Raw genomic sequence first — 18,633 nt, 5'->3', positions numbered from 1 at the left:
TTACCAATAGCTCCCACTAAACCATGCCCCTCAACACAACATCCAGTCTTTCCTTGAATACCCCCAGGATCGGTAACTCTACCACCTCCCTGGGCAGTCCATTCCAGTGCCTGACCACCCTTTCTGAAAAGTAATACTTCCTAATGTCCAGCTTGAATCTCCCCTGCTGTAGCTTGAAACCATTCCCTCTGGTCCTATCACTAATGACACGAGAGAAGAGGCCGGTCCCCAGCTCACTACAACCTCCCTTCAGGAAGTTATAGAGAGCAGTGAGGTCTCCCCTGAGCCTCCTCTTCTCCAGGCTGAACATTCCCAGCTCCTTCAGCTCAGCTCCTCATATGGCCTGTGTTCCAGACCCCTCACCAGCTTTGTTGCTCTCCTTTGAACACGTTCCAGGGCCTCAATGTCTTTCTTGCAGTGAGGGGCCCAAAATTGGACACAGTACTCGAGGTGCGGCCTCACTAGTGCTGAGTACAGGGGAACAATCACCTCTCTGCTCCTGCTGGCAACACTGTTTCTGATGCAAGCCAGGATGCCATTGGCCTTCTTGGCCACCTGGGCACACTCATGTTCAGCCGAGCATCAATCAATACCCCCAGGTCCATTTCCTCTACGCAGTCCTCCAGCCACACCGCCCCCAGCCTGTAGCGTCGCCTGGGGTTGTTGCAGCCGAAGTGCAGGACCTGGCATTTGGTCTTGTTGAACCTCATCCCATTAGCTTCAGCCCAGCTCTCCAGCCTGTCCAGATCCCTCTGTATGGCCTCACTACCCCCAGGCAGATCCACGCTTCCAGCCAACTTCCAGCATCTACTTACAGGAACAAATAACACAGAATCACAGAATCACAGAATTGTAGGGGTTGGAAGGGACCTCTAGAGATCATCGAGATCAACCCCCCTGCCAAAGCAGGTTCCCTACACCAGGTCGCACAGGTAGGCGTCCAGGCGAGACTTGAATATCTCCAGAGAAGGAGACTCCACAGCCTCCCTGGGCAGCCTGTTCCAGTGCTCCGTTTCAATAAGGCCAAGTGTCGGGTCCTGCATTTCGGTCACAGCAACCCCAGGCAACCCTACAGGCTTGGGGAGGAGTGGATGGAAAGCAGACTGACAGAAAGGGATACTGGTCTACTGAATATGAGCCAGCACTGTTTCCAGGTGGCCAAGAAGGCCAATGGCATCCTGGCTTGTATCAGGAATGGTGTGATGAGGAGGACTAGGGAAGTAATCCTCCTGTACTCAGCACTGGTGAGGCCCCACCTTGAGTACTATGCTCAGTTTTGGGCATCTCAATACAGAAGGGAAATTGAGGTGCTGGAGCAAGTCCAAAGAATGGCAACAAAGCTTGTGAAGAGCTTGGAGAATATCCCCAGTGAGGAATGACTAAAGGAACTGGGGCAGTTTAGTCTGGGGAAGAGGAGGCTGAGGGCAGATGTTATTGCTCTCTTCAAATACTTGAAAGATGACTGCAGTGAGAGCGAGTTTGGCTTCTTCTCACTGGTGACAGGTGACAAGATGACGGGAAATGGCCTCAAGTTTTACCAGGGTAAGATTAGGTTGAATATCAGGAAAAACTTCTTTACGGAAAGGGTTGTTAAGCACTGGAATAGGCTCCCCACGGAGGTGGTTGAGTCACCATCCCTGGATGTGTTTAAAAACCGTTTGGACGTGGTATTCAGGGACATGATTTAGTGGAGGGTTGTTAGAGTTAGGGTAGTATGGTTAGGTTGTGGTTGGACTTGATGATCTTTAAGGTCTTTTCCAACCTGAGCAATTCTATGATTCTATGATTCTTACTCAATATTTATCAGTATGGATATAGACATAGTATTAATTGCATCTGTTAATGTTCTGTGAGAACTGTTCTTAATTCTGTGTGTTCTTACACTGTTTTCCTCCTCTCAGATAGATCAAAAGAATATTGATATAAGTAATCATTTGGCAGGTTGAGTATTAATGCTATTCTGAACGGAAGTTTTTCTAAAAGAGGCTTAATACCTCTACTGTTTGTTTGTTATAAAGTACATTAACTTGACCACAAAATGTATTGTACTATATGAAATCCAGAATGGCATTCTTCCGGAAAACAAAAAGACAAACTCTTGGTTTCTGGCATTACTAAAACAGTTGTTTTTCAGAATAATACTACTTCCTAACTGTAATGTTAATTAATACTGTGTTTTGTTTTTTTTTCCTTTTAAGAAAAATCTTTTTAAATCATGTTAAATGCCATAGGATAATTTGTATATTACTCTGATTTTTAAATCAGAAATCCTTCTAAAGTGAGTATAATTAGTCTTTACCTTTTTCTTACCATCCAGTGGAAACAAAAAAATAGACAAGTAAGTATTAGGAAAAGTTTGAAGAAAGACAATAGCAAATAATGGTGAAGGTACTTGAAACATTAATGAAGGTTAAAATATGCAAAACATGGCAAGCACCATATGGTAAATTATTCTTGTGTGTATAGACTTGAAATGGCTCCCTATAGTTGTAAAGTGAAGTTTCTTTTCTGCACTGCAGATGGAATGAACTTAACTTGTAAGAAAAGCAATATTCATTTTTACAAAAATAAGTAAACACTATCATTGATTAAGCTATGAAATTACCTTTTGAATAAAGATGTTTTTATTTCTATTAAACTAAAAGCATCGCAGAATAAGATTTTCCAAAACACTAAGCTATAAAATATTTATAACTCTCTAAGTTACTTAAGCTTTAGTTATTGGCTAATGAGAAGCATAAGAAAACTTTGCAATATCAATTTATAGATAGGTGTTTGTATCAATTTCTGTATTTTAAGAAGAAGTATAATTTAAGTGTGAAGTGGCACTGCACCTAATTGACCTATAACTTTTAATAAGAATATTATATCTACATGGCCTTGATGCTTCCCAAAATGAGCAAGAACACAAAGAAGCTCATTTAGGGTCTATTGTAATGTGTTTTCTATCAGACATGTATGCTAATGGTTTAGGACACTAAGGGTTTCATATCCCTTATATCCTACTAATGTTAAATTAATGCTTCTCTCATAATACATATCCAGATTTCATAAATGAATATTTTTTCTTCTAGCATTCTAGTGATTATTCCAACAGGCATCCTTACCAGCATAATTTCTAGCAAAATGGAAAACTGAAATGAGAAAGGCAGAATAATTAGCTTCTGCAGTGACTCTACTGTTGAGGGTGATGATTTCTACTTAATCAAGGAAAACTTATTGGTGAAGAGAAGAAAATGCACAACTAGATACTATTATATCCAGCTACAATAATGTATATACAGGGACTGCAAACTGAGGAAACTGGATTCTTTAAGCTAGTCTCGAATAGGTGCATCTTTACACAGAACCAGGTGGAGTATAAAAAAACAAAAATTTTCCTGTACACATACATAGATGAAGTACAATCAAAGCAAACAGCAACCCTTTCTTTGGCATTCTTTACCTTATTAGTTGTCTTAATTCCTATAAAGGTTTGTCCCAGTGGTACAGGTCGGAAACGGCTATCGAAGTAGAATAGTCCAATGTAGGGATTGACATGTAGAAACGTAGCAACGTCAAGATAATTGGGTAATGTAGCTGAAAGACCCAAAATCCTAATCATGCTTTGTGTAGATTCAACCTATTAACAACAACAAAAAAAAAAATCTAAATGATCTGAGTGTTACAAGTAAGAGTATTAAAATATCACTTAAAAATTAACAGCAAAGAAGCATTTAACACTATATATTAAAGGTGAACAATAAATGTAAACCAGTGATTATCCCATACTGAAGAAATCAGAACACTGTGTAACTCTATCAAATCTTGCTTATTCATCTGCAAAATATTCATCAAGGAAAATATACTCTTGTCCTGAAAACAGTGAGTAGTCATTAAGTGACACAAAGGAACAAGAATAGTAAAACAGGCTTTGTTAAGAAGGGATTGTACAATTTACAAGCAAAACTAGAACAAATAATTGTGCATCATTTCTTCGTTAGTTGAATTCTCACACTTCTAAATAGAAAGAATAAAAAAAGCTATGTTCCTCAATCTTGGCTTTTGGTTAGATCTCTTAGGCAATCTATCCTGATTCACCACTATCTGCATTTCTCTATTATGTATCAGTACTTCTGCAGAACTGAAGATACAAGAAGTCACTAAGAGACTTTTTTTTTTGGTATATTTTTCAAATGCTCCAAATGCTTGTTACATGCCTTTCCATTTGATAAAGGCAATAAATGGTTATTTACAATGAAATACTGTGTTCCATATAAAAGCTTGCATACTGCATGTTTCCAGATAACTTTCAAAACAAATGAAAACAACCAAAACATTTGACTGAGGAAACCAAGCAGGAATTTTCCCATTTTCTTCTAAAATATTAAAAGATGTGTAGACTGACTCACAGTTTACTTACCAGCATAATTTAGGATCAAAGTTCACAGTAATTTTCATCAAAAGACGCCTTTTCAAAACACTATGAAGTTTTACTTATTTTGAATAAAAAAAAAATGCTCATAGTGAAAGGAAGTCTTGTGGACTTCTTTTAGAATGGAAAAATTAGAAGTTTTCAATAAATATTATTATGAAGTATATGAAGGTCATTCTTAAGGAAGTCATAGATGTCATTCCATAATACAGACCTTGGGAATAATAAAAGCACCAAAATCATAAACCAAATCCACAAAGAAATCATCTCTTCCCCACCCCTCCAAGTCTACAGATGCTAAGCAAGCCAGAAAGCTGCCTAATAATGAACAGATTGCATAGCAAAAAATCGGAATGCTCAGACTGTGGACACAACCAGCTAAACACAGAATATCTAATGACTGACACAAAAGAGCAGCTTTGCAAAGGAAAGCTTGAGTACAAGTCTTAGTTGCAGATTCAAATTCCAAGGGTGGGACAGATGAGAAACCAGGTTTAAGAGGATGGTAAATAAGTAAGTTCATAAAGAAGCATTTCTAGAAACACAATTTCCTATGCATCTTTGTACAGTTGGATTACATGATGACCTAAGTACTACAGTCAATCTCAATTACACAGTTTTGGGGTGGTGTGTGTGTGCACTCTCACAGGGTGGCTTCTCACACTTCTCTATTTCATTTACAGCTAGGAGCATTTCTTCTATTCCTTTTTTAAGTGATTTTCTCTGAGGTGCTGCCATCTCATCTGCTGAGGACAGCCATGCCCTGCACTACAGCTGTTGGTGTCCTCTGTAACTGGCTGTCCAGCATGTGGCAGCCCCAGCTTCTGCACAGAAGAGTTCAGCATCTCCAACTCTTGACAGTGCCCGGACATGGACAACACGTCATGCAAACATTTAGTTTTCTTAATGCATAAGCACTTTTTTTTTTAACTTGAATCTGTAAAAATAGTAACCACTTGCTAATATATTTAATTGTCCTATACTTCGTTCACTGTCACCTGATAATCAAATACCTTAATCTGAAAGTGTAACTGAGCTTCAACCTACAGCACATTATCTGATTTTGATAAATGTAATATATTTTAAATCTCCTAAGAGCCTGAAAAATATGCTCAGTTCCATCAGAAGGCAGGAAATCATTTACAGTTTTTAAACAATTAACAAGAATTCTGCATAAGAACCATGGAATTATGATTTTTTAAAGCAATTAACTATTCAGAGTTTCCTTTCAAAATGTAAACAACATCCAAAGAACAGTTATGGCTTACTGAGACTTCTCCCTTTCAAAAATGTGTAAACAGAAACCATGATGTGGCAGATGGCACTGCGGGGTCAGGGAGCTGATGAAAACCCTGAATTCTAACTGCTCCTGAAAACTGTAGCAGACAAGTAAAACATGCAAGAGCAATTAAAGTTACTAATACGTATAATGCACTTGGAAACAAATATACTTTATACTGTGCCTGCACATATATTTTTGTCTATGAATCTAATGCCCGCCTGCTTCTTCCAGTAAGTCTAAAATTTGCAAATTATTTTTTCTATTTTTAAGTTAGGCTAGAAAAATCAAATCAGAATGATTTGGAAAAAAGAAGAAAACACGTAATAAAGTATATCTTACTCTATTTAAATATAAAAATTAACAAAACATTAATATACAGACTATCAGTAAGCTAATTTCATTTGAAATTAAATGTGGTGCTTTTCCTTTATTCACCAGTAACATATAACATTTCAGTTTGCAGCAATTTTTCAGTACTCTCACTGAGGAACTTTGAGCTTTCAATTTCCAAAAGTGCATAATACATATAAAGCAAAGCAGGAGTCTGATAACAGCAGTTATTTGTTCCACAGGTTTTGGTTAGGTTTGTAAGTTTGTAAGCTTTTCTCAAGATCAGGCAAGTTTGCATCTTTCATCATTAAAGGAGGTCAGTAGATCAATAGTAACTACTACATTAAAGACAATCTCTGCCAAATTTACCTGAAACAAAGTGAGACTGGCTGTCTGAAGTAGTGATATTATGAAAGAAATCAGAGTTGCCAGAGAGTCTCAGAATTGCTTGCCTGATTTGTCAGCCTTTAAAAATGGTAACTCTATAAAACTTGACTTATTAATGACAAACTTGAATATGAAATTCCCATCCTTAACTACTTTTACATGACTTCCATGTTGAAGCAGTACTGTTAAGACTATAAAGAGATTCAGAGGCTTTATTACAAACAAGTCTATAACTGAGTGCTCCGAAGTGCAATAAAATTCCATCAATTTAAGTCCTTTCAAGGCCATTAAAAAAAAAATCTTTATTTTTTGACCACCTACTTCTACATCCACTAAATAACATAAAATATCAATAATTAATATTTAAAAAAATCAAGAAGCAAAAAAAGATATGTATATCCTAAACATCAATTATTTTATGCTCACATATAATTCAAACTTCAAACTAGAACTAGAGTCTGTGTGTATGTACATGAAGTTTTTGACTTTTCTTTATTCTTTTAATATTATAAAGGGTGATTAACAATAACAGGGACCAAAACTGTGTTAAACTTGAAAGTCAGGAAAACAATATTTCCTGACTCTGTAAAAATAACAGATTTTGGTTTTGCACTTTTCTCTGTGATTATAAGTGAGTCTTATTTACTTTATGTTATTAATCGGGCACTACAGAGATTTTATTCTTCATAGTGGCTTTTAGAATTTTAACAGATTTTTAGAACACAGAGCTCTGTGCCTACAGAGCAACTACTCTTTAGATTTCTCCTGTAAGACCAAGTGTTAAAGTGTTTTGTGTATCTTCTGCGCATTTACAAAGTGCAAGAGGGCATTTTGTAATTATAGCACATTCAAACATTAGTATTTTTAATGCACTGGATCCTTCATTACTTGGTCCTAGAAGCCGCAGTTAAAGAACATGCTTAATATACAAGAAACCATTTTCCTGAAATTGGAGTAAAAGTTACTGAAAACACATCTGGGATGACGAAGTTTTTTCTGTATATATTCCCTATCGCTTATTGGTGATATTCAGCTAAACGTATTTTCTTCACAACTGGCACATAATCTCAAATGTTTTAGTTATCATATGTGGTTAATTATCTTAGAAAAAACACACAAGCACCAATTAAACTTTACAAGGCTTTCTCTGGAAAACTGAACTGTCACAGTGTTTGCACATCATGTTATTTGGAAGCTTTACTATATTTCACTGATTTGATATTACACTGAAAATAAGAAACAGAAATTGCCATAAGTACATTTAATTGACATATTTAATTATTATATCTAATTGAGAAACATTCACTGTAGCATGTGGAGAATTGACAGCATGTTCACCATTCATGTTCACAAAATGCTGTTATCACACCATGAAATTCCATGTATACAGAAAAAATAAACAGAAGATAGCTAGCCAGTACTCATTTCCACACTCTAACTTTATCTGAATTTACACTGTAAATGATAAAGGATGAGATATAGGAAGAGCCTCTCTGGATTGTAAATTGATCACAGCAGGATCATTTTCCTCCTAATAGGTTTTAAGATTTGCATATCATCTCATTACATTGCAGCCACCACCTGAGAGCATATAGAGTATGCAGAGATACTCTTATCTGACTTCTAAAATTTTTCCTGAACTTTATGATCTTGGCAGTCTTTCCATTTCCATTAAAATTTCACATTCACAGAATGAATTACAATCAGGCTGGAAAGCACATCCCTGATTGTTCAACTCAAGCAAAGAACTAAGTGAAGCAGACAAGTTTACATATCTTTGCAGAACTGTCCATTGGTTAGAAATTAACCTTATATTCAGATAACTTAGAATCACTTGTCAGTCTGTATGCCCTCAAGAGCGTGCATAGCTATGAAGTATCCTCTTGCATCCCTCTAAGGAAACCTGCATCCTCTGTTCCCTTTTTTTCCCTCAAGTTCCTGTATAGTGATGCATGCAGCATGAAGAATAAACAGGAAGAATTAGAGTTCTGTATGCAGTGGTAGGGCCATGATTACAATGCGGTAACAGAGACATGGTGAGATAGCTCACATGAATGGAACACTACCATGGATGGCTATATACTTTTTAGAAAAGTAGGGCGAGGTGGTGGAGATACTTTTTAAATGAGAGAGGCCCCAGTAGGATATACCCACAAGTGCTGAAGGAGCTGGCAGAAGGGCTGACCTGCTGGAGAGAAGCTCTGCAAAGAAGGACCTCGGTGCCCTTGTGGATAACAGGTTGGCCATGAACCAGCAGTATGCTGTTGTGGCCAAGAAGGCCAATGCTATCCTGGGGTGTACTATAATGAGAGCAACCAGCAGGTTGAAGAAGGTGATCCTCCCCCTCTACTCTGCTGTGATGAGGCCATATCTGTAGTACTGTGCTCCCCAGTTCATGAAAAACAGGGAGCTTCTAGGGAGAGATCAGCAGAGAGCTACAAAGATGATGAGAGATGTAGAGCTGAGAAACCTAGGACTGTTCATTGTGGACAACAGAAGACTGAGAGGGGATCTTATTAATGCTTATAAATATCTAATGGCTGAGAGTCAAGAGCTCTTTTCAGTGGTGCCCAGTGACAGAACAAGGTGCAACAGGTACAAAATGGAACACAGCAAGTTCCATACAAACATGAGGAACAAATTCTTTACTTTGAGGATAACAGAGCAGAGGAACAATCAGCCCAGAGAGGTTATGGAGTCTCCTTCTCCAGAGATATTTAAAATCCACCTGGATGCTTTCCTGTGTAACCTACTCCAGGGAACCCACTTTAGTGGGGAGAATTGTACTAGATGGTCTCCAGAGGTCCCTTCCAAAGCCTACGATTCTGTGATTCTGTGATTCTTTAGACATCCAATTGGGATGAGACATATAGAAAACAAAACACAAGCATTTATTAGAGCTTACTCTAAATATGCCAGAAGATTAATTCATAACTTAAGTTCCTAAATTCCCTGTCTGACACTGATTAGAATCAAATACCATGTATGGATAAGCACATTAATGACTTGTTAGATATCATCCTGCACACAGAATATAGGTATGATTTTCATTAAAAAAAAAAAAAAAAAAAGGAAGCAAGGAGGTGGAGGGAGGGAGGGAAAAAAAGGAATCTTCATGGGAAATTTTAAATAAAACAATTAAAAGTATTCAAAAATAACAAAGCGGGTTTTTTTTTTTTTTAGAGTGTTTAACCAGTGTTTACTTTTTTCTGATATGTTGCTTACTGTTAAATGAAAGTATTAAGAAGTTGTCAATCAATACACATAGGTGATAATTTCCTAGTTGTAGGAACAAAAACGGGAAAACCAGTAATGTAAAAATGTTCAAATTGCAAAATCAAAAGTGCATAGTAACGAACTACTAATACTGTTTTGAAGATTCTAGGTAGGATGTTATTGACAACTCAACACTGTGCAGAATGCATTTGTTACTAGGCAACCATCTAGTTAAGTAATTTTATAAATGAGTTTTACTCTGCTTCCAGTGAACCCTGAAAATACTGTGATCTCAGTTCTCCATTTAGAATGTATTTAAAAGAGGTACCAAAAAAATGTAACCACGCAGAAAGCACTATTAGAAGCCATATTATTTTACCTTCACTAAATATTAAGTGCTTTGCCTGAAAAAACTGAATTTTGAATACTAATATTAAGAGATTTCTATGCCATGCACAGTTCCATGTCAGTTTTTTTTCTGAATGACAAAATGCTTCTCATATCATGATTACTGTTATTTTTCCAAAACTGAAAAACAAAAAAGAAATATGAACTCTTCTACAAATCAATTAAAATTCCTTTACTATATTACCAAGGAGCACAAAACATATGACAATCATGATTACCTTTTAAACTCCATGGATATACCAGAAAAATGGAAAAACGTTCAAATGTAAATAATAAAAAATGACATGCAAAATGACTGTCTGAACACTTCCATGAAATTTATAGAAAAGCTTTGAAGATGAATTCAAATATCCAATAGCAATTCCCAATCAAATAGAGATAAGGTTTTGTTTACAAAAAATATATTGCTTTTAAAAACAAGACATTTTTACACAGGTACAAGGTTGCCAGAAAAGATAATAAGATAGATCTAGAACTATGTAAAGCATTAGACTTTCTATGTATAACAATCTGTTTAAAAATAATGTTATGTTACACAATGGGAAGAAAACATCCATTAATTTTATCACAAGCTGATGAAATGACAGCTTTTTACAGGGAATTTATCACTGAAGACAGAAATTAAAAAGGGATGTCTCTAAATGCATTCTAAGCCCAATTCTATTCACTAATTTTATCAATGATATGCAGAAAATAAAAAAAAGAAACACTAATGTGTGATGAAAATAAGAGGTGGTTGGTAGAATTAATATAACTGATATATGTGTCAGCCAAAACCATAAATCTACATTGTTGATCTCATTCAAATTAAATTTCTCTTAATTTATCTCATTCTAAAAGAGGACAGAGAGCTGTAAAATGAGAAAGTATCCTCAGGAAACATTTTGATAGCAACAAGTGAATCCTGCACCTACTATTAAAGAATTTGTCTGACAATTTAATGAACAAGCAGGAGGGAGACGCTCTACATCTTTATGTGCCACAACCAAAACTAAAATAATTTCTATACCCAATTTTGTTGATGGGTTTTAAAAACAGTGACATACAAAAGGAAGTTTATTAAAAAAAAAAAACAATCAAAACCCCACAGCACATTAAGTGAAAACCAAAGCATTATAATAGAAAGTTTTAGTAAGTTGGTTTCATTTATCTTCTAATGGAAGAACCTGACAAACTTGATTAGCATACAGAAGGAACAAAAGGGATAAAAGAGTAATAGCAATCATTCAAGATGAGATACAAATGCCATTCCTTATTAGTGCATTCTAGTCCAAAAAGACACTTCTATGAACTACAGCTGTCTACATTTACAGACAATACAGGGAACCAAATGAACAAACCTTCCCTGTTCTCAGTTTTCTTAGATAACTAGCTATCAGCTACTCAAATTTTCTTTATCAAGAATGGGATTCCAAGAATATGAAAATTCCCAAGTAAAGAAATCAGCGTTTTGCTTACGATGGGAAACCTCTAGGATAATCTGTTTCCGATTTCTAGTTACTAGCCGAGGCAAAGCAAGGTAAGAAGGAAACAAGAGAAACAAAAAAAAGAGGTAGGGGAGATAATAAGGAACTAAACACAGGGAAAATACATCCAGAGCAAGGAAAAGTTTCTTAACTAAGGTGTCATTAGGAAAAAAAAGCTCAGAAGTATAGCATTAGAATTACCAGGGGATGAAGAAGAAAAAGACAATGATGACTAGGAATGGAGAAAGCAGGAAGGCAAACAGTGGGTCACAGTTGCGAAGAAGTTTTTTCATGATTCAGTGGGAGCTAGCACCTGATCTTGCGGATGTTATAAAAGTGTACTCTAAGGACACAAAGCGTGGGTAGGATTAGGAAAAGGGTTTATGAAACCTTTTTATTTCTTATTTTAATTACTCATTTACGTATAGAAAAAATATGAATTGCTGATAGCATTTAGTTCATAATCCAGAAAAATACTGTTGTTCTTTTTAATATTTATATTTTTAAAGGTAAAAGTTTTTGTATTACCTAGAAGAGCTGACTGTAACAAGAAAGGCTAATTAGATCCACCTTAAAATACTGGCAATTTGCAATAAAAAATCAAACCATTAAATCCCAAAGTAAAATATATCACTTTAGCAATACTTGGAACAAGATTAAAATCATAAATGTTATCTATTCTAATTGTCTGAAATGACAATTGCATTTTAAATTGTGAAAGTGTTAAAACAAATTTGCGGAAATCTAAGCATAAATAAGTAGGATAATTTCACTGATAAATGTGCAAGCAGATTCATAAAGTGGTACAATTGTGAGGTTTGCTTACCATTGTGTTTAGTTAAATGCATACTAGAGTTTTTCAATTAAAAATACATGTTTTTTTCTTTTTTAAGAACTTTACAACGTATTTGAATGCATTGAGATAAAAGATTGAAAATGCTGCCTACTTTTCAGAACCTCCTTCAGATTCTCATTTATAATTCTACAAAAAGAAGAAAACAACATGGAAATTAAGTAGGTAAAAGGAAACATTAATTGTTACTTTCCTCATTTATAAGTTATCATGAAATACACATTACTTCTACTGTGAGTATCAGAACATGCATTAAAAAGAAAGTAACAAAGGGAAAGCAGGATTTTGTTTGTGAGATCTGTAATACTGAATATTACTTTGGATATTCAGAAATTTTTTACTTGAATGAGAAACTATTTTTTATTTTTGCATTTACCATAATGATGATAAATATGCTAACGCATTCCTCTAACCATGATGATGATAAATATGCTAATGTATTCCTCTAACCAAATTAAAGTCTTGTATTTCCAGCATTACTGGATCATTTTAAAAAATGTGAGGTTCAGAATTAAATAATGTCACTAAAGTTTAATTCAAATTGAATAATTTGTTTAAAGAAAGTACATATGATAAGTTGTCATGTCAGTTTGGCACTTCTAATCCATACAACTAGCTTAGGAAGAGTCCCCAGGAGTACAGCTACACACCTAGTACATATCTAGCAATGTGGTTGAAATAATACAAAATATAAATTACTTAAAACCAAAATATATAAGACTGTGAAGGCAATATTTGTGTATTTAAGAGAGTAGTCCTGTTTTCCCAAAATCTGAGAAATGTTTTTCTACAGGTTTTCTATTACTTACTCACAGAGTTGAGAGAAGGTATCAAAACTCACATATTCAAGTATGCTTTTTTTCCTCATAAGCAGGAAAGAAGTCATCAACCTCTCTCAATTATTATGACAAAAGAATTCAGTGTCAGGTAGTTCATTTCTTCTTTCAAACTAATAAGCTTAGTAGATATTACAGAACTGTGGAAATTTTGATTAAAAAGTTTAAGCATTTCAGTGTTACATCTGTTTCATTCTCTGGACCAAAACTTTAAACATCAAAGCTATAAATTGGATTCAAAGAAGTTGTTTGATGTTACACCTGCAATATGTAACAGAGCTCAGAGCAATTTTCCAACCAAAATGTTTAGCAAAGTCAATTTAAATCACTTACAAAAACATTCTCAAAAATTTGAAAAGTACAAACACGAGTGAATACACTGTTCACTCCACTAGGATTAAGACTGCCAGCAATTCCAATATATATTTGTCCTTCCAAGTTATTAAAAAAGCTGATTAAAAAAAAATGCCGTAAGTTAAAATGAACATGCTAAACTCCCACAGGAAATGGTGTGACAGTGTCCATCTGGAGAAAAGTACAGTTATAATTCAAAAATGTTAAGGTGCAAATTAGGACAGATCTTATAATGCATCGGGATGTTCCTGCTTTCATCAGAATGTATTGGCATGGCTGTATTTGTATAGCATATCAATACAGATTTCAAAACATTCTTTTCCAGCACAGTGATACCAGAGATTTACATCAGTCCCAAGTCTTATAAAGACCAAAAATAAAAAAAAAATCCATTGTCTATTTTTCTATTTCCCACAATCTAAGCAAAACAACCTTCAAACACACCATATGAAAGCAAAAGAGATATTTCCTTTTCTTGCAAGACAGGACAAGCAAAACACAGAAAACTGTATATGTTATACAGATCTTGACATGCACAGGAATCATATAATTGTCACAAACTAGGGAAGTATGATCCAGATGAAACTATAATATAACTATATTAGAATAGCTATTGGATTTTTTAAAAAACACAAGCAGTACTGAAAGGAATTCATCATAGTTCTTTGCTAGAACTTATAGAAGAGAGAGTGACTGCTCCAGGTCAAACCAAAAATCCAACTACTCTATTACGCTGTCTCCCATAGTGGCCAAAAGAGGTTGTTCTATTAAGAATACAGAAACAAGGAAAATATCAATGACGCCTGCCAGCATAGCCCTCAACCCAATTCTGATTTAGTCACTATAAGGGTCTTTTCTTTGAATAACTTGTTTAATCACTTTCTGAATCCCTTTACTATAAATTAGAAAAAAAAAAAGTCAATAGCTCTAATGCCTTACACTGGTGTACAAATCAGGTAATTGATCTCAGCAATAACTGCAGTGGTATAATTGGCATAAGGATATTTCAGATTGATGTAGTATTATTTTAAAACTTATCTCCTTATTCTTACTTCCTATAACAGAACCACCAAGGTTGGAAAAGACCTCCAAGATCATCTAGTCCAACCATCCACCTACCAGCAAAATTCCCCCACTAAACCATGTCCCTCAGTACAACATCTAAATGTTTTTTCGAACACATCCAGGGATGATTAATCAACCACCTCCCTGAACAGCTCATTCCAGCACCTGACCACTCTTCCAGAGAAGCAAGTTTACCTAATATCCAACCATAGCCTCTCCCAGCACAACTTGAGGCCATTCCCTCTCATTCTATTGCTAGTTATGGGAGAAGAGGATGATCTCCGCCTCATCACAATCTCCTTTCAGGTAGTTGTGAGAGTGATAAGGTCTCCACTGAGCCTCCTTTTCTCCAGACTAAACAATCCCAGTTCCCTCAGCTGCTCCCAAGACTTGTGCTCCAGACGCCTGACTGGCTTCACTGGACAATCTCCAGGGCCTCAATCTCTTGTACTGAAGGGCCAAAAACTGATCACAATACTCAAGATGCAGCCTCACCAGGGCTGAGTACAGAGGGATGATCACTTCCTTGCTCCTGCTGGCAATGCTATTTCATACAAGCCAGGATACCGTTGGCCTTCTTGGCCACATGCTGGCTCATGTTCAATCAAGTGTCAACCAATACCACCAGGTCAGTTTCTTCCACAGAGTCTTCCAGCCACTCTGCCCCAAGCCTCTAACACTAACTGAGCTTCTTGTGGCCAAAGAGCAGGACCCAGCACTTGGTCTTTTTGAACTTCAACCTACTGACCTCAGCCCAGCTGTCCAGTCTGTCCAGAATTGTTTCTTGCAGCATAGTTCTAAATATTTCTACTTATCAGTATTTTTGTTGTTGTTTGTTTTGTTTTCTGTTTAACTATTTTTCTTTTGTGTATTCTTTTACAGTATACTTTCCAACTCTTCAATTGCATTCTTTCAACTGTTTTCTTGTAGTGATCCATAGTGATCTCCATCATTGATTTTCTTACCAATTTAAAATAAATAAGCTATTCATAAAGGTGGTGAGATTGTTAAGTTCAAGATTTCTTCTTTGTTTTTCATCCCATTTGCTTCACTTAAGAAAGAGTTACAAATGAGCAACTTCAATTTCAAGTGAATTAAAGTCCCACTTGGTAGGTAAAACAAACCTTGAAGCCCTAGAAGATTAAAGCACCCTAGAGAGCTATTTTTTAAATGAGTGTTGAGGAAAGATACTGCTGCATTACAATAAATGCACTAAGGGTAGGATTCAGCACTCATGATATAATTGCCTCAGTTCATTTAATATTCCTTAGGACATCTACATGTGCTTGACAGGCACAAAAGCAAAGGATCTATGGGAGATTTGTGTCCAAATGAAGCCGAAGCATAAGGCCAAGCTGGCTAACCTGAGGCAGATAAAATGGCTCTAGACATCTATTTCAGACAGCCGAAACCTACCTCACAAGTTTCATAAAACTTCACATTAAAAAAATGAAATATGTCTTGCAATCTGACATGAATACAGTGACCGTCACGGTCACTGCTAAAAACTGAGATGCTTAACTTTAAAGATGCCTAAGGAAAACAAGGTAATCAAATCCATTTAAGAAAGAAAATACAATATCAAACAGGTTACGCTTCTGTGCCCTTGAGGTAGTATAAACTCTACAAAACCCTCCACTCCATAAATAACTTCTTTCACTGTTTGGCTTCTTCTAAGGAATTATCACTTACGTTGTTCTTTATACAAGAACTTTAGACTTACTGTGTAGGATCACAGCAAACATCAATTTTATTCAGTTCTCACTGGAGTCAAAATCAGATGATTCAGAAAGCATATAAGGAATCTTATTTTAGGAACTTAACAAGGTTAGTGTAGCCTTACCAAGAAAAGAGGCATCTTGAAAGCCAGGAGATTTTAAACATTAACATGCTTGCAAATATAGCTATAACAAGAACAACTGCGTTCATTTCTAATTTGTTACAGATTTTTTCTATTGATGCAATTTTGCACAACATACTGTTAAGATCCGCTTACCATTATCATTGGAAGTACTAAAATTTGATTTGTGTCAGTAGCATGTGCATGCTGCACAGAAAGCCAACTGTATGCTTGGCACCATCGATATAAATATGATCAGCAGGGCAAAGGAGTTGATTCCCAATCTCAACTCTACCTTCATTAAATTCCACCTGGAATACTGCATCCAGATCTGGATGCTCCCAGCACAAGAGACACAGACCTATCAGAGCAAGTTCAGAAGAGGGCCACATATATATCATAGGGCTAAAGCATCTCTCCTATGAAGAGAGAGCAAGAAATTTGAGATTCTTCAACTTGGAAAACAGAAGCTTCCAGGGAGACCTCATTGCCACCTTACAGACCCCTAAAAGTGGGCCTATAAGAATGGTGAAGACTGACTCTTTTATCAGCAAGTGTAGTGATATGACAAGGGAAAATGGTTTTAAATTCAAAGAGAGTAGATTTAGATTGCTATGAGGGTGATCAAATACTAGAACAGGTTGCCCAGTTATGGATACCCCATCCCTGCTCAGTGTCAGTGTCAGGCTGTATGGGACTTTAAGAGACCAGATCTAGTGAAAGGTGTCCTTGCCCATGGCAAGAGTGTTGGAACTAGATTTTTTTAAGGTCCCTTCCTACTCAAACCATTCTAGGACTGAATTATTCAAATTTGAACCCTTTTTATTTATTTCTAACTTCCACATTTAATTTTTCTTGTAAGTGTATGTCTAACCGTTGAATAAAATGGTTATAAAATATATAAAAGTACAATTTTTATTGCCTAGCTGTAAATCTTTCTTTTGCATGAGATTTAAGAAAAAAAAGAAACCAACAACAAACAACCACATTCATCCTTTTCTCTTTTTGCCGCTTCAGATTTTGGTATTTAGAAAGTTCTGCTAAGGAAAAAAAGAAAGACTACTTATGCTCAAATACAAATGACTTCGTATTCTAGCAGTGATTACAACTTCTTCGTTCTTTGGTTCAAATATTTTTTCTTCCCGGAAAAGTGCCAATAAAAAGAATCGCTGCCGGTAAGAAAATACTTGCAATTTTGGTTACGTTAAAATATTGTCTTGACTATTATTTGTTTAAAAATGTACCAGTTCAGTGTTACTTGTATAGCACATAAACTAATATAAGGAAATAGCTCCGAAATAAATTATGCATCCTAGGAATCTGACATTTGTGGTAATAAAGAAGGCAGAAGTCATTTTTCTTCATAGCTATGAAATAAATTGTAAGCCACCTAAGCATTTTGATTTCATTGTCAAAGCATTTCTTCTTTTACAATGAAATATATTCCTGAATAAAGTAAAATTATTTAAAAAAAATTTTTTTCACTCTTACCTGACGTAAAGTACGTGCCACTATACTTTCAAGTACGGGTCCTCTGTCTTCATGTAACAGATGAACTTCATCAAGAATCAAGAGCTTTACCAGCTGAGAAAGAGCTACATCACCAACACTTTTTCTTGTTACTACGTCCCATTTTTCTGGAGTAGTCACAAGCATCTATTAAAGCAAGAAAAAGAGATATTAAGCATATGCAAAGAAAAATCCAAATTCAACTTTATCAGTATATTAATATTTATCTGAGAAAATGCAATGTAGAGCTTAGCAAAGCTACTGTAAGTTTTACCTACTTCATGTATTTGAGGCAGAATCAGTTCACTGCATCAACATATTATGCTGGACACAAAGCTGGTGGGCTTCAGTGCAAAAATACAGAAATATCATCTAATAACATCAAGTCAATGAATGCCATTAACATACACTTTCTACAACAATTAAATATCTGTCCAGAATCTATTCTTTACATAATTGAGTCATTTAATGTGCAAATCCTACTAAAAGTTGTTCGTGATAAAATATTTCTAGCTTTCATCTGAGAACCACAAACACCTACAACTTTCCACAAAAACAGTAGGTAATTCTGAATAATGTTTCAAAGTCCTGACTAAGACAGAGAGACACAGAAAGTTAATGACGACTTATAAAATCTCTATGAAAATTGCTAGTCCAAATCTGAGAAAAATAA

The 18,633-nt window shown here is 35.6% G+C and overlaps 1 protein-coding gene across 1 annotated transcript in view; it reads right to left on the bottom strand.

The window, feature by feature from the left end:
• Positions 1 to 18,633, bottom strand: part of ASCC3 (activating signal cointegrator 1 complex subunit 3) — a 254,014-nt gene that overhangs the window by 147,295 nt on the left and 88,086 nt on the right. Inside the window, exons 11-12 of the mRNA XM_085217585.1 lie at positions 17,943 to 18,107; positions 3,446 to 3,622 (exon numbers count right to left, since the gene is read on the bottom strand). Coding sequence (XP_085073711.1) covers positions 3,446 to 3,622; positions 17,943 to 18,107 — 342 coding nt within the window. The remainder of the gene's footprint in view (positions 1 to 3,445; positions 3,623 to 17,942; positions 18,108 to 18,633) is intronic.

This window comes from Meleagris gallopavo, chromosome 2, assembly GCF_905368555.1.
Source record: "Meleagris gallopavo chromosome 2, MGAL_WU_HG_1.1, whole genome shotgun sequence".
NCBI lineage: Eukaryota > Metazoa > Chordata > Aves > Galliformes > Phasianidae > Meleagris > Meleagris gallopavo.
This window is presented reverse-complemented; position numbering and strand designations above follow the sequence as displayed.